Source organism: Athene noctua, chromosome 5, assembly GCF_965140245.1.
Source record: "Athene noctua chromosome 5, bAthNoc1.hap1.1, whole genome shotgun sequence".
NCBI classification, from domain to species: domain Eukaryota; kingdom Metazoa; phylum Chordata; class Aves; order Strigiformes; family Strigidae; genus Athene; species Athene noctua.
The window spans coordinates 44,599,560-44,617,107 of record NC_134041.1 but is presented as its reverse complement, the minus strand read 5'-3'; the positions used below and the strand labels follow the sequence as shown (position 1 = coordinate 44,617,107).

Here is a 17,548-nt window from a genome sequence, read left to right as displayed (position 1 = left end):
GCACTCAAACGAACACATACTTGATGCAGGTTTCCATACACAGAATGGATTCAGTGTGCTTGGGGTAAGCATAACCAATCCTGAGCGCCTGGGTTGGTGTAACTCCAGAAACTCCATTTAGAAGTTATTTTGACCAGTTGAGGATCTGCATACAGATTTGCCGCATGCAGGTAGAAATAACTGCTGTTTAGATTGAGGAAATTAAGGTGCATGTTTGGAGTTAAACCATGTTTCAGTCCCTTTTTGCACCAGGGCTACAGTTACTCTAACCGTCTCCCATGTGCTTAACCCAAAGTCCTATTAGGCCTATTTTAGCCCTAAGGCTGCTCTTGAGACCAGATACACAGTCAGCCAGATACCACATCTGGCTCCACCGTCCCAGTATAGCAAAGTGTTGCCCTCTGTAACACTGGGGAAGGTACATGCTGTAAGTCAGTGTGCCACAAGCTTTTGGATAGTACATCCTTAGACAGAGCGGTCCCTGCCAGGCTGGCCAGACAGGTTGTCCATGGGCTGTGGGAGCAGGTGAATCTGGAAACATTTGCTGTGCCCAGTTCCCCTTGAGACCTCCCTGTAGACATGGCCAAGCCATTCCTGTAGACAAACAGTCCAGTACGCACAAGGAGCACTTCAGAAGGGAGGCTTTCGAAGGAAACCAAAAATGACATACCTTATGTCAATATCAAAATCAGAGAAACTGGTACTGCCAGATCAGGCAAAACAAAATAAATATTAATGAACAACAACCCCAAAACCCCCAAGTGTCTTCTTGCAGCTCCCTGCTCTATCCAGCTAGCCCTTGTCTCCTTGCCAGACTAGAATTCATGCCTTTCTCAAAATGTGACAGACATAGCAACAAAGGCTTCAAAGCTGCAGACATTCAAAACATAATGAAAGGCAATGAATTCCTCAGGGCATAAACCAGCAGCTGTAACCCTGAACATGCCAACGTCCATACATAACATCCACCAACTTCTTGACAGTTTGGTCATACCTCTAGACAAACGTTTAATGCTTCCTTCCTCCCTTTCACCCCCAGTACATTTTTTCCAAGGCTGCAGCTCCTTCCCTACTTGGTGTGGAAAAGAGAGCAGTGCATTTAGAAGCCTATTTAGGAGGAATGCAGATAAGTGGCAACTACTTCTGCACAGCAATCTCTGGATTATCTCACATGCTCTAAACATTCGAGTACTCCCCTTACAATGGCAGGGGGTACAAACAGCTCATTAATAGTCCTGAGCAAGGACACATGTCCTTAAATCACTGGTGAATCAGCTAAGAGTCGCAGGTGGTGGTTATTTTCTGTGGTCTAATGTGCATGTGGGAAAAAGTAATTTCCTTTTGGTTGCTCTCTCATTATTGTGGACAGCTCTGATTACTTGCATTGGATTTCATAAACAATTGCTAAACATGAGATGACCATTCAAAAACTACTGGGCAGGTCTGTTACATTCCTACTGCTCTGAATTTGATTTGAACTCCTGCTTTATCTTCTCAGTTCTGAGTTTTTTATATCTTCAAAGTTTTCTTTTCATATACAAGAGCTTTAAGTGTTTTGTGGCTGCACTTAAATGAAAAATCAATTTCTTATTTATATTGGTATAATCTAGAAGTTGAGACTTCTAGAAAAATGGCAAACTTTCAGACTTGAGGGATGATCAGCAATCACCAAAACTTTTCACCTGGTCAGGTCTCACACACCACATACAGCACTCACTCATTTAGCCCCCAGCTCAGACCCTTCCTCACATTGCCACCAGCATCCCTGACCCAGGTGCTCTGCTCAACCAGCCATGCCTGCAATGTGGAGTCCCAAATCCAGGAAGTGTGCAAAGAGCTGCACTGCAGCCAGTGCCTCCTACCAGGAGGTTCTCTGCTTAAAGGAGCTTGCTGGAAAACACATCTCCTCTGTACTTCTCACTTTGTATCACATAAAATGTGGCAAGAAAAAACAACTAGCATACAGTAGACCAGGAATCAGCTCTCTCTCCAAGTATCATTATTCTCTTATCCTGAAATACTGAAATATGTAATTTTTATTTTAAGGGTTAAAGAACATCCTGTCATTCCTTCAGAAGACATTATGCTCCTAAGAATAAATGCTGTGAGAAGACTATGAATAAGCAAGCAGTGCACATAGAAGAATGATACAATTCTGTACAAAAGAGTCTCCCCACGCTCTTCAGCGATTGTTAAGACAGTAGAGAGGGAGCAGTGAAAGTTCACTAAATGAAACAAATGGCAGCATAGAACATGAGTTTGGATAAGGTGTTCTTATAAATAATTGAACTTACAGCTGTTAGAATAAATAAACACAGCACATTTCATATTGCTTTTTTTTTAAAAAAATATGGTGCATATTTGTTTCCTTCCTAATGGGCAAAATTAAGTCAGCTGGGACATATGTACCAGCTTTTGAGCAATTTTAAGAGGAATGTGCCACTCAATAATAAAAGTCCAATAGGAAATGTAAACTAGGATATGTGGCTTTAAGAACTCAGAGATGCTTTTGAACTAAGTCATCCTACAGTTATCAACTTCAGAGTAAACAAAGTTTAGCTGTGACCTGAGTTAACTCAGTTCAAGGTCACCACTTTTGGAGCAGGGGGCATAAAAGTATCTCCTGGGTCATCAGGCCTACTCCCATGCTATTGCAGGCAATTGTGTTATACAATCCTGTGCAAGAACATTTCACATTCCAGCTTAAAACTGGTAAGGTTTCCCGCTTTCACTGCTCCTCCTGCAAGCCTGCTCCAGAGCTCATTCCACTTATGGCTTGAATGCTGTTTCTGATTTGCAACATAAATTTAATTCATGAACAGCTACAGCTAAATTGCTTTGCTCCAACACAACTTCTCTGTCTAAGCAGCTCTTCCTCCTTGTGCTCGAGGTCATCCACGCATTTTTAAAAAGCGATTGCGCCTCTGGGTCTTCATTTTGCAAGCCTGTAAACAAGTCTTTCCAAAGCAATTGGTCTGCATGCTGTCACCTATCTCATTAAAATCTGGCAAATCACAGATTTTAAAAGGCTGGCAGTACAAAGTCTAAACTCTGCTTAATGTCACAGAACCGGAGAGCAAAGCCTACAACTGACATGCCCAACAGCTGAAAAGCAAGGTTTAAAAGGTCAATCAGCTTTTTTGGTGCATTTTAATTCTGGCCTGTCTGCTAAAAACAATTCTACGGTCATTGCTAATTCAGATAGTGATTTGATGTCTACAGGGACCTCCCTGCAAAGAAGTAGAATAGAATAATTTCACATCAGCCACTGAACCTTTATTAAGTGACAATGACTTATACCTGCAGGGTTATGGGGATGAAAAGTGGCTCCTGCTTGAGCCATCAACCTCCTGCTCTGCTACAGATACAAGGCTTGGAAAACAGTCGTCCAGAGGGTTGTCTGGCACAGAGCAGACAGAAGAGTAACTTGACATGCAGTGCATCACTGGTTCCCTCTGGATAAGTTAACTGCTCTTATCAGTAGCCTTACAGTCGAAAACATTTCTTCTCATGACAATAGATTTTAAGTACACTGTAACTAGGCTATGACTTCCTTCTGAGTCTGTCATGACTGTCCTTTGGGTTTTTGTATGTGATGGCTTGAGGTCATGGTGACAGTATCTGGAGCCCGTGTATTATTCATGTCTGCCAAAGAAACAAATGCCTCTGTGCCACACCCATACACCCAAGCAGCTCACATAAACATTTTAAAATTTCAGAAAGAAAATAAAAAGTTTCTAGGATATTTTAAAATAAAACCTTATATTCATCTTAGCAGGAGACACAAGCACAGCATTTGAGAACAGCAGCAGCTGAGATTTCTTCTCAGATTTATCCATGATACATATGCTAACACTTCATAGATGGAAGCACTTTACAAACAAGCTGATGTACATACTATACAAGGGAGCTCGCTGGGCACAGCTCTCAGGATGAAAACTCCAGAGGGAAAGCTGTACATGATTTAACAGCATACCACAACCTGGGACAGTTCAGGACACATAACAGAGTCATACAGGAATTTGGGCAGGGAGCACGTAACTATTGAAATTGGGATTTATTTACAATTAAGGGGTAATTAATTCAATGACACCAGATTTACCTTTTTGCAAAAGGGCAATCTTTCAGACAATCTGCAATGACTGCACCTAGCCAAGAGGATGCTGGTTTTATACTTCAGCTGGAAGAAGCAGATTAATTGAGTTCAAGCTGTTATGAGACTACTTGTAAGAACTGTGCAGCTGGGGTGCTCTGCGTGCTGCACTTAACTCTCTGTACACCTCTGATATGGGGCCACTTGTGTCTCTGCTGAACAACTGCTGTAAATAAACAGACCCAAATTCCAGAAGCCCTGATTATGTATAACAATGGATCCATTCAGCCGACTGCAGAATTGAGGGACACAGACACTACATTGCATTTACTACACTGAATAGCATTCTACAAATACAATCAATTAGATCATCTAAACAACAACCAGCAGCTTCTCTTGCATGATTTTGTATAACAAAGACTACAAAGGCTGTCTTCACCTCTGTCACACACTGTCAAACAGAAGTAGTAAAGAGGAAGTTGCACTAAGTAGAAATACTAATTAGAGAGTGACTAATGTTACAAAGTTCAAATCCAGATTACAAATATCTCACGAAAATGAGGGTAGAGAGAAGATTCTGATGCACCTCTGACATATAAACCAGATCCCTTAATGCTACAGACCACCTTATACCATCTCAAACGTATCCTGAGATTCCTAGCTGTGTAAGGCAGAGGAATTGCACAGGCATTAATGGGTGCTCACGATGGCAACCACACCAAACGTTAATTTTTAATTATGACCTTTGCTAGCACTAGTTGTTTTGAAGCTCTGCACAAACATGCACTAAGCAACAGCTAACCCTTTTCAATGTATATAGGTGATATTCCTATTTCACACAGAGATGGAAGATTCAGGCCTCTATTTTGTGCAACATCTGAAATCAGCTAGGTTGGCACAGTGTAACAAGGTGCATGTATGCGTCTTACAGGTTGTTTTTTATAGTTTCAGAATAAGCAAAACCAGTTTGAAAGATGGTCACATTTACACACAACCACAACGACCTCCAGGGAACCACATAAAGCTAAGTCTAGCCAATGCATATGGGGATCTAGGCATACAATACTCCCAAAACACCTTTGACAAGCCTAGGAATGCAAATTGAAATTAGACAGGGTCATTCTCCTTAGCCTTTGCCAACGTGAAGGGATTGCTACACTAGAAAAACTGCCAGGGAACCGGTTCATCTACCTGAATGTCAGGCACTGAAGGGTCCCAGTAAACTCAGACCAGACAGCTGGTCACTGTCACGCATCCAAGGCCAGACAGCAAACCTGTGCCTGCCAGGAAATTCAGGCTGGAGGGCTGGCTTGCTAGCTTTGTTGGACTGTGCTGCCTCTAAAGTCACCTAAACACTGGAATGAAGAACACTGTGACTGCTCCTCTACTCAGGACTGAAAACACTCTGAGAAAACCTAACTCCTGGGTTAAGCAACAGTCTGACATTCAAAGTGTCTCCAGAAATAGCAGAAAATTACATTTCAGAAGCCAGTCCTCACCTTCACTTCCCTCTGACTCCTCCAGTTCCAGGTGACCAAATTCCCATATTGATGAGAACTCCACATCCATTCTCATCACTTTCATTTTAGCAACTGCCTCAGAATCAGCATTCAGGAATTGCTTTCAATCCCTCCTTCCCGTAAAAACAGTCAGGAGAAATATCCAGTTACTAGAGTAAGGAGGGAAGGACCTGCCCATTTCCCTCAATAAGAACACAAACCCATGTAACGACTACCTTGATATCTTCTCTCTTTTCAAGCAACCAGAAATACGTATCCAAATGAAAGAAGCAATCTGAAAACCAGTGTGTACTGCCCCAACAGTCCTACCCACTCAGTGCACATTAGCATATGCCAGTGCCATGTAAAGTCCTAGGAGTTCATCTCACAGCAGCTCAGGAGGGCCAGCTTTGACTAACTGTGATTAAGAAACTTACCAGTGTCCTTACCTTGAGTCAGGCTTTTCAGTTAATGGTGCCATTTTCTCAGTCCCTTGATTTCACTCCGTAAGAGGCATGAAAGAGTTAAGGAAACCTTTCACTGTGTTGCCCAGTCACTTGGCTGCTGAGGTGTAACAAGAAATTTGTGGAGGCATATCTCTTTCTCTTTCTGGCACCCTTAAATACTTTGCTCCTCCTACTGCTGTGCTTTAATTAGCCAGCTGGTTCTTAGTCACCCCATCCTGTCACTAGGCTTGCTCACCATCAGCCACCCCCACCCAGCCTGCCTGTCACTCCCCTGCCACTGTCATCACGAAAGACACTGACTCTTCCTGCAGCTCTGGAGCTGGGGAAAGGAAAGCAAGAAAGTCTGGAGGTGACGCTCCATGGTAGCACAGGTATAGGACGCATTTCAGAAGGGAAGTGACAGGCAGACCTTGAAGAATATTAAAGTACAGGGAAAGTACCTGAAAAAGCACCTTTTTTGGGTTTTGTTTTTTAAACCAGGCAGCATCTGCTTGTCAAGGAAGAAATATTTTCATTAGCACTGATATGGCGGATCCTATTTCAATGGGTAGGAGCTAAAGGGGCAGCTAAAGCTTCTGCACTTAGAAGCTGAGATTGTTGCATAAATGCCTGACATGACACAAAGGGAAACTAATTGATTGCATGGCTATTGCATATTATATGCCCACTCCACGGACATCATCACAGACATCAAAGCAGCTTTTAAGCCACAAGCTGTACTAGGGTGTTCCTAGAGTGGAGTGCCCCCACCACAGTGAAGCCTGGCTCCCCTTTACACAGCTTAAGACTTGCACTTGGAGTGGAAGTGGTGTCAGCCTTTAGGAGTGAGGGTATACTCACACATCGACAGGCCTGAGCAGCCTGCTAGTAAGGAAGGTGAGTAGCAGCACAGGATCACCCTTCCTTCCATGGTAAATGTCTACAGAACAACTGGGACCAAGACTTCCTGAAATGAGACCCTGGAGGTTGGTTCATGCAAGACCAAATGGTAGCTTAATAGTAGAAATAATCTGAAAGAGACCCTTAAGTCTCTTGGTACTGTCCTTTGTCATCAGACTACAGCAACTAGTGCACCAAAGCACTTCTGGCTTTTGAGACTGACACTCCAGAGTATCTCTGTCTGCAGCCTGCCTCTGGATTTTGATTCCTTAAATATGCATGTACAGGCACTGATTGCTGCCAAACTCACAGACTGAAAAAATGTACTGAAAATTACTGCAAGGCGAGCATCTCAGCATTCAAATAAGACCTAGAAAGCAATGCAGATGGCAAGACTTGCTGATTGCAGAAGGGAGTAGAGCAAAGGTTGCTGTGTGTGTCAGTGCTTACTCTAGCTGCATTTTCTTTTAGTAAGATGTTACTGAAGGACACAGAACAAAGGTCTCCAAATACGTACACACATAAACCCATACTGATACACTGTGAAACACTGACTGAGGTTCTGTCAGCAACATAAGCTCTCCTTTTTCCTCCCCAATATACCTTTCAGCATCCCAATACTTAGCTCCTACCAAATGAGGCACTTAATTATTAGCCAATATAGGCACAGTTCTGCCTTGGTATATTGGCTAAGGGACCAGAAGAGGTTGGAAAATGCTGGTTTACCTTACTTCATTTAAGTCCAATTCTATACCTCTGTGTGAACATGCCACTGGTACTCCTAATTATAGTAGACAAAAGGCCCCTGAGCCCACATTCACTACCACATCCCAAAAGACAAATGCTGGGGAGCTTGCATCTGGGATTTTGGTTTCATTTACCCAAGCAGATATCAAAGACTATTTGCAAAATTCAGGTCTGGATCTAGGTTTAGAATCCAACCCTTTTAAAAGTCAGGTGTATTTGGTTTAGGTGGAGGAGGAAGAGGATTATTTCAGACATATCAACATTCAGAATACAGGATAATGGAAAACACCGTGTTTTGAGTGGTCACACTCTGCTGTACTCTGTGCAAAAAAACCCAAACAAACCCAAAAAACCCCATGTTGTTCTCAAAAACAAACCAGGAAAGCCAACAAAAAAAGCTCACAACATTGTCCAAAATAAGCTGTGCAGTCATCACCAGCTCCAATTACTTGAAACATACTTGTTTATACAACAGTATGCAACAGGAGACCTTCCTCACCACCAGAAGAAAACGTCCTTGATCCCTTTCAAGTCTGTTGTAGGGCCTGGACCACATGAGAGTGTGTCAGCTGGAAGCCCTGCTTGATGTGTAGCAGGGGTTTATAAACAAGCCTCTGACAGTTTGTCTTCAGGTAATAAAGATGATTGCAATTAAAATGCTGAGAGTAGAAATCATACTGTAAAAATAACAGTGAGTTAATGAAAGAATGGCACCTAGGGAGAAGCAAAGTAGGGAAGGATCCAGGGGCTGGCTAAAATTCAAATTTAGATAGGAAAGTTCAGATCAAGGATTGGGTCTCAAAAACTTCTGGTCTTCGCAGGAACCAGCTTAGACAACTTTCAAAGAGCTTGGCAAGGAGTGAGGAGTTTCTGTTACAGAGATGCACTTGGATGGAAAGTTGCATTTTCACAGAATTTGCTCTTCCACTTGGGTGAAGGGAGAACTGGGCAGCAAGCTTTGCATGGCTGCACAGCCACATAGCTTGGTTGTTTCCAAAGTCAACCTTGAGTGAAGGTAAAAAGCTTTATGAAGTATTGCTGTTTAACCATCAACCCACAGTAATAGTGTACTGTGCACTGCAGCTTTCCTGGCATCTACTGCTGCACAATCACTGCTGTATTTTTCCCCCAAAATACTCATGTCTTTGCAAAAGATACCATCACCATAACAGCTGAAGGAAATAGCAAAAGAGACAAAACATTTGCATAACAAAGGAAATCTTTGACATAATGGGGCAGATACCAGTTCTGGGATGTTGTGGACTACTGCTTTGGAAGCCACTGGACAAACCTAGTCTCATCATGTCTGTTTTGCTACAAAAGTCATAAACAAATCTTTTCACTGGAGGGAGTGGGTTGTTCCAGTTATAAGCTACCCTAGAAAGTTTGCTGCACAATCCATACAGCTTTTGTGTTTTGATAAATGTCACACAGCCATAGTATTTCCTTTATGCCACCCCAATATGCCACGAGGCTAGACTTTCCAGCAACCAGAAGAGGTCAAAGAGGTGCTGTGACGTGCAGTTTAGAAATGGAGGTACTTTTTATAAGATCTGGGAGATGCTGAGCAAAAGTGATTGAGCTTACTTGGTTCTGCAGACAGAGGAGGAATGCAAGCAAACTTACAACATGTTCATGCCTTTAGTTCAGTTCCTTCTGAGTTCTAGGGTTTGAACTGAAAAAAACCCAAAAAACCACCAACCACCTCAGCCAAAATAACATTCTGCTGCTAGACTTCCACCCAGTACCATGAATGAGAACAAACCCATTCACCCAGCATCCTCATCCTGCTGGGCTGGAACTTCTGCTTTGCTACAAAACAGCCACCCAGATTCTGGTTAGGGGAGTTTTACAGCACCCTCCCTGCTCTCAGAGATGAGCCCTAGCTTGCCCCAAAGCTCCCAACACCCAGATCCCCTTGGATGCCTCAGACCTGAGCCTGAACTCTGCAGCGCAGTCCTCCCCAGCTGGATGCTATGGGAACCAGTGTCCCCACAGAATGAAATACTGCTGCTGGCAGCCCCTACAACCTGCCAGGCAGCTTGGTGCAATTGCCCAAGGACTCAGGAAGCACTTACAGCTGAATCTGCATGGCATGAAGGGGTTCAGACTGTCACCAGAGATTGAGCAAAATTCCTTGTAAAGATGTATACGGACCTCTTAAGAGCTCTACATTAAGAACTTAATCTGCCAGTAGCAGCAAGTCTGCATGGCACAAGAAGTTAAGGGCTAGCAATATGCCCTCATAACAATGTGTGTATGTCCTGGTTCAGCTAGGATAGGGTTAAGTTTCCCCAGCAGTGAGGAGGGAGCTCTAGCCGGGTTATTCAATACCATGCTGAAGACAGGTCCAGACACCCAAGCGTGGGAAAAGCAGGGATGGCTTTGGTTCGTCATCGCCACCCTTTGCTGCTGTATCATTGTGGTATACCTCTGTATATCTCTTGTCCTGTTCATAGTTACTACTGTTTATTGTTATTGCTATTGTTGTTGTTCAGTTTATTATTTCTTACACTGTTGTATTAAATCTTTCCTTATTTCCACCCCGGCGTTTGTATCTCACTCCCTGCCCTGTCAGGTCCAAGGGTGGGGGAGGGACGACAGAAACGTGGTCTCAGGTCCCGGCAGGGTCTAAACCACCACAGTGTATTAGTTCAGTGAAAGCACATAACCTACTAAGTGTACAGAGAGAACAGCACAGGCTAAAGACAAACTGATAGAAAATTTTCTCAAACGGCTGAAAAAACACAAATGCATAATTTGTCTTCCTTGCTGAAGATTGAAGAGCTGTCCTAGTGTCCCTTCTGGCCTTTGGAGGTAAGGGATATGCTGTAGGCTGGTGATCTCTCATTTAATACAGAAAAAAAATACTACCTGGTAGGATCACGGTTTACCAGGACTTGGGATCTACAGCATCTTAAGGGATATTTCTGAGAGGCATGGCTCCTGCTGCTCTCGTCTTCTGACTGGAAAACTCAGCAGGAGCTGGAAAGCACTGCCTCACACGAACACACACTGGGAGTGATCAGCTGTTCAGCAGTCACCTGAGTAGCAGGTATCCCAGCTCCCAGTGATCTGCCAACCTATTTAAACTCTCATGCATAAAAGAAAGTATAACCTTGCCCATCTACCTTGAACAGTTGCTGACCTTAGTCCAAGCAATTTTGTACAATTCAGGACCTGCTAAAAACAACACTGCAGGGAAAAACCTTAGGGTTCAGCTATGCTTACCCAAGTCCTAAGGAAATTAATGGCAGTTACAGCATGAAATCAACAAAACATGCATCCTCACCTGCACATAAGCATCTCCAGCCCTTTGTACCCTGTACTGCCACTTACACTCTGGCAAAATGGAAGCAAAACTTGCATACAGTGACTTGTGCCATATGTGCCAAACTGGGCTGTGAGACACAAGGATTATGCTCAGTGATGACTGGATTGTGTGTGGCAGGAGAACCCAGGCTCTTTTCCTCCAGTACAGAAGACCACCAATGGCACTTCTTGTAACACGTTTAGTTTAGGCTAAAGCCATACTTACTGATCCACCTCATTCAGTGAAAGTCACTGCTGGCTGTGAAGGTAACAAAATATAGCCCAATCAATATTAAAAGCTTTTGTAATGGCACTAACTGTTTACCAGTGCTCTTAACCTTACCTTTGTGTTGTAGAGCTTAAATTAACCTTAAGGTATGGTCAGTACAAAATAATCTCCTATATGACATGCAAGGAAGCCGATTCTTGTAAAATTCTCTCATTTTTCTTCAGATTCAAAATATTGAGATATTTAGCATAATCTCTGGGTCAGCAGCCTAGCTTACTGTGTCTTCTAATAACAGTGATTTGGTAGGTTGTCGAGTGTACAAAAGGAGAGGTAGGAGTGCAATAAAGAATTAGCAGAAATAACAAAAGCAGCAAAGAAAATTCAGACTGTGCTCTCTCTCCATCTCACTGTTTTCCTGTAATACTTTTCCCTGCACCCTAATTGCTAAAGACAAGTGGATATCAAATCAGGCTACCCACAGCTGATCCTCTGTTCTCCAGGAACAAAGCTATAGAGCCAAAAGTAGCAACATGTCTTCCAGTAGACAAGCCTGGGTATTCATGGAAATTAAGTTCCAGCAATTCTGCTCAATGTACTTGCTGTGTGTGCCATTAATAAGTAGAGATCCAACCCAAAACACCAGGCTGAGAAGAAATTTGGATTTGCTTCTAACTTGGCCAGCTGGCTGTAATTATTAATCAGTTAGATTTGTAACTATGAAAGCTAATGAGAGAGTAATCATATCTCACAGTTCACAGCCGAAAGTCATTGCCTTTGGGACCTAACGAGGGTTTAAGCTCCCCCTTCTCATTGATTCCTCTCCCTCAAACTGTGGTTGCCACAGAGTTTTGAAGGCCTCACTGACTTTAAATCTGTCCTCTAAGGGCAACACTTGGGTAGAGGTGTATTGAGAGGAAACGTGCTTGAATCTCTTTTCAAGGAGACAAAGCTGATCCTCCCCCATCCCCTCCCACCACACCAAGATTTCTTGTCAGAGCAAAGAAGGCAACTGGATTACTGAGTAATGATAATGACTTCTGCTGAGTGTACTACTGGGCTCTGATTAGATTTTTCTTGGCTTATAACCAGATTAAAAAAAACCCAAACCAACACAAACATTAGCCATTTAGAGAGGCAGGACTGGCCTATTACCATCAGTACAGGGCTCAGTCAAGATGCTCCTGGGTCACTGTCTGTATCCAGAAAGTCCAGACCCTTCACTGTAGTGACTTGGAATGAAGTAAACAAAAATATTGCCCATCATGCCATGAGCTACTCCCATGACCCGATGTATCAAAAGTTCCTTATCCCAAAATACACAGCTCAACAGGCCTCATCCACCTCTGGAGGTCTGGGGGTGTTGAAGTTTTCACATCCTATACTAACTGCCCTGTGTTGAACAGGCAGGAGCTATGAATCTATGAGCAGATTGGGAAGACATTAAGGAACATTTGAAACACGCTGTCCCTTCCAGCATATTTGCCTCATCAACTCTCCATCTGTTCCCAAAAGTTCAATGGAAAAAATGAAAACTCCCATCTTCCTGCTTTCTATAAACTCACTCTCACTGTTAACTGCTCTGGTTTCTGGCACAGTGCTGCACCATTTAAACCTCTTTTATAGTCCAAGATGGGCAGAGCTGGTGTGGAGCTGGTTGGAGCCAAAATGATATTCTGGACAATGCCTTCCTCTGGAAGACATCCTTCTCTGTCCATGAGGGAATTAGTGAAAGGAGGACTCGTTGCACCTTAGAGCACCCTGAGTAACCCTCAACATGCACTTGAAGCCATGAATTCGGGAACTGAGTAAGGCAGCAGCTATTGACCAGCCCTGGGAAATCTGGCCATCAGTGGGAATAGTAACACTTCAGCAACCTCTGCAACAGTTCTCTGCACTCACGAACGGCAGTTTTTCTCCTTTGCAAGAGAAACAGAGAGCCTTGTACCTACTTGGTAATGTTTTCTGCACTTTGCCTCCCCCACCTATGACAGGCAAAAGGCATAGTCAAGATTTCCCCACTGTGATTTCATAGACTTACTTTGTTTCCTGGTGCACTGGGTATAAATATTTTCCCCCCCTCTGTGCCTTTGGACCAGCTTGTCAGGGCTGGAACTGTTTGTCTCCACTGAGAGCCAGACACCTGGACTAAAGGTCTGAAGTAAATAGTTGATCTGCAGCATGCATTGCAGGTCACGTTAAAAACAAACACAATGCCTTAATTAGATCTTAAGAACAAATGCAAAAGAGCGTGGTATACGAGCACTTCCCTGCATTCCCATGAGCCTCCAACAAAAGGAAAAGTCAGACTACAGCAAAGCAAGTATTTTCTCCCATATAAAAAGGTAATGTAAAAAGAGCCATTTAGAGCCCCACCTAACCTTAAATGGGTGCTAAAAGAGTAAGTAATTATCCTCCAAACTCCTATATGGGCTATCCAAGCCCTGGTACTCAATGTTATGCACTCCTTGAAGCACACATGTGCCATGCCTTGATGTCACTTGACAGCTAGTAGGATCAAGTGGGCATCGGGGGTAAGGGAAGAAGGAAAGGAGATATTATCACTTGGATGATGGCATAGGTCAGCCACAGAGCAAGCACGAAGCACTGTGACTCCCAGGAATGTCTCCGAGAATCAAGGCTTCTTGCATTGATATGGAAACAGAACATGTTCCTGACTGCATCTTTCTGCCTGGAGGAGAACCAAGTACCACATTCCATTCTCTCTAAGCAGTCAAACTGAGGGGAAGGAGCTTTCCTTCCTTTAGCAGCCAAAGCACAGGATCATATTCAGGCCTGGTGTAAAACAGACGTCTCTAGAAGAGACCAAGTAATTGTGCTAATACAACAGCAGGGTCCATGTGATTTTGCTTATGAGGCAGCAGGAAGAGAATGACATAAAACTTAGCTTGATAAATCCCAAAAGTTTTTTCAGCTTCCTCTCCAACAGCTTGGATTTCATTCCTCAGAGAGGACTAGTTCATAAAAGAGAGTGCAGTCAGGCTGACAAGCACGTCTGCATGTTCAACATGCAAGAGACTGGTGCAGCCTTACTGGAACAGCTGTGAAGGAGAGAGATATAAGGAATCCTCGAGAATCACAATGTCAGTATGGATGTGACTCTGGCATGGAAACAAACATCAGGTACAGTGTTATATGAGAAACGAGTTGACATGATCACACAGTGCTGAAATTTAAGACCACTAGAGAATCTGCGCAGAGGAAAGGGAAGGGAAGAGACAGGAGAGACTGCTCCCCTGATGCTTTCAGCCTTTTCTGAAACAAAAAAAGAAGGAGCCCAAAAGAATTGTATTTGCCATTTCTAGGATGCCAGAGATTCAGTCTTCTGTAACTTCTGCTTTGACCTTTGCCTTCCTGAACACAAACAGGCTCTATATCAGAGCCACCCTAATGGGAAAAAATGGTCTCAAGAGCTTGAGATGTGAGCCTCAGTCTTTATCATATCTAAGTCTTCTGCTTCAATGCAGAGTTCTCAAAGGCTGGGGTGCTTTTGCCTCAGGCAAGTAAGAATATCAAACCTTATCTCAGAACTGTCAAGTCTCTTTCAACCCAGGACTTAATCTTAGACCAAACAGCACCAAAGACCCCACACCATCCTCTCTAGAGAGAACAAATCAGCTTCACCAGTATTTGTAGCTGTTCTGTCTGAAGCTATCATAAATCTAGCCCAGTAACCCCCTGGGGATCTGACCTTACCTTATGTCATCAACTCCATAATTTCCCCCAAACCTTGATCCCAGTCAAACTGCTCCTATCTGCTCTAAACCTACATCAAGTCACACATCCCAACACCCAGTTAAACCAAGCCCAATGGCCTCTTATAGATGAGGCTAAACACTTTAATCCTTACCCTAAAACCTAACTGTCACTCCAATTCCAAAATCCCACTACCTCCATATGTTTCTGACCTAGACCGAGGCACAAAACAATTACTGGCACTAGCATCAAATTAAACAGAAAAGGATGTCACAAATTCAGATACTAAACAAGGAATACATACGATGGCGGCAAAGGTGAATTTAATTCTTGCTGGGTCTGTTATGTTTTATCTAATACATCCATGATTCGCCACAAAAATAGCACTTGGAGCTTGATCCTCTTCCAAGGACTGGAGCTTACCTACCAAAAAAACCCACATAACACAATGGTGCTCTCATCAACATGTAGCTTTCTGCTGCACAAACCAGGTAGACTGCTACAAGGAAGAAAAACTCCTTCACTGCACATGATAGAGATAGATGTGATTTTGGTGCCTCAAGTCAGGATGAGGTCTCCCAGTGACATGCTCCTTCCCTACCCCTTCAGGGTACTCACGCCAGTCAGCTGGCTGAACTCTTCAGGCCCAGTTTAGAAGGACAGGATTCTCGGACAGCAACTTCCACTCCCTCTTCTCTTCACATGCAACTGCTATGTAACAGCACATACCTACAAAAGTCAGAGGAAGAAAATGCTATTAGTGCCCCTAGTCCTTCTGTGCAACACAATTACCAAGAGGGCTGTACCAAAGCAATTGGCCATTCACAGAAATAACGTTAATTTTAGATGAAGCAATTCGCTCTGCTTACCATGCAGGAAGCATAGTATAAACAGCAGTCTGACCAGATTCACATCCTAGCATCCCCTATGTGAGAACCGACATTTATGATTGTCTCCAGGGAAGGCTGAAACCACATCCGTTTTCCTGCCTTTCTGCTAGAGATTCCCCCCCAAGTAGCAAGGACAACTGAATAGCACAAATACTCACAACTCCCTGCAACCTACAGTCTCTTTAGTAATGTAAATCACTGCTGATTTCAGCTTCATTTAGTATACTGGTTTGCAAAATGCAAAAAAAAGAAAAGTGAATACACATCTCATGCAGCTATCCTTGATGCATGAATGGGTTTGTCCAACACAAAGCCTGGGCTGGGAGCTAGGGTTAACAGCAGCCATGAAATCTAACTCCCTGCTGTCAGGAATAAAAACCCTCCGAAGGAAGGGCAGGTAGTAGACACATACTAAGAAACGTACATCAGGTTGTCTTCGGACAAATTCCTTGATTAGGGTACACAGCTAGACAGACAGCCACAGAGGCAGAATTCACAGAGGACAATTTTTTTTTTTTTTTTCCATGCATTGATGGCTACTAATTGTGACTATTTAACTCTAGTCCAATATCGTCTAGATGGTTAGATTTTATATTGATTTGATAGATGGCTGTGCAGCTTTATTGTTACACTCAATAACATTAAGAGCAGCTTGGCTTTAGTGAGCTGTCTTTTGCAGTTTGATTTATAAGGTAAGAATTGACACCCCTCAACTTTAATCATGTCATTTATCAGGCTGAACTAGCCAGCCAGTCACCCTAAGCTGCTTCTGTACTGAGTGAAGAGAGGTTATTCCAGAGGGCAGCCCAGCCTCTCTCTACAGCACCTTCTTCATACTTCTCTGTATCCAACAGCTTTAAAGAGAACTTGGGAGACCAACTAGCAAAGCTTCATGCTTATGCTGGATGACTGAACAAATACTTAAGTTGGTTTTATACAAGCTCTGTTGGGACTAGAGTCACATTTCTTTCAACAAGCAATGCAAGACCAGAACCTCCAGGGGCCTTGTACAACCAGCCATACAACCATGGGGCATAAACATGACATGGAGAAAATATAAGGTGAGGCTCAGAGGTAGAAACTCTCACAGAGAAAACTCACAGAGTATCAGGGACCTTTCCTGGGAGCCATCTTAGAGCACACTCACAAAGCTCCAAATAACATGCTGTTTTTACAAGCCCCAAGACTTCTTTTAAGACCTGCTAATATCCCAAACCATGAGCCTAGAAGAACCAGGCTAGTTTTTCTATAAAACTAGAATAGCCCTAGGAAAACAGAAGTTGAAACAAATTAGACTGTTCTGTCCAGGACAGTCTAGTAGTTTCTCCATCTCTGACAAGTAGATAAGGGTCAGTGAAAGACTCACATTTGAAAGGCTTATTGCTAGTACTGGGAAGAAAATTTCCGATAAAGATGTCTAGAGTATGCACCAAGAAAGAGTTAATATTCCAGTGGCAAGGTCAAGGCCTGGTTTTGCTGCAACACAAGAAGCTGACATGCTGGCATTAACTACAGTTTGCTTTCCCAACCTGCCCTGTCCTTGCAAGTTGGCAAAAAGCTGAAGCTGACCAGAGTCCCAGCTACCAAAAGCTGCCCAAACCAGAGAACTTGTTACTCATCACAAGGACTAAGAGATAGGTTGAGAGGGGGAGTAGAGTAAATGGCATGAAAAGCAACTGATAGAAACTCCTCCGATGCTGAGCATTGTTACAAGTTAA

At 43.3% G+C, this 17,548-nt stretch overlaps 1 protein-coding gene across 5 annotated transcripts in view; it reads right to left on the bottom strand.

Annotated features, from left to right (window-relative positions):
• SORBS1 (sorbin and SH3 domain containing 1) overlaps positions 1-6,148 on the bottom strand; it is an 80,662-nt gene extending 74,514 nt beyond the window's left edge. For 2 of the 5 annotated variants that reach the window (XM_074907284.1, XM_074907285.1), the window contains exon 1: positions 6,042-6,148. In XM_074907284.1, the coding sequence (XP_074763385.1) occupies positions 6,042-6,073 (32 nt within the window). In that variant the 5' untranslated portion in view covers positions 6,074-6,148. The remainder of the gene's footprint in view (positions 1-6,041) is intronic. The other 3 variants (XM_074907282.1, XM_074907283.1, XM_074907286.1) reach the window with 3 other exon arrangements.
• Positions 6,149-17,548: the final 11,400 nt, after the last annotated feature.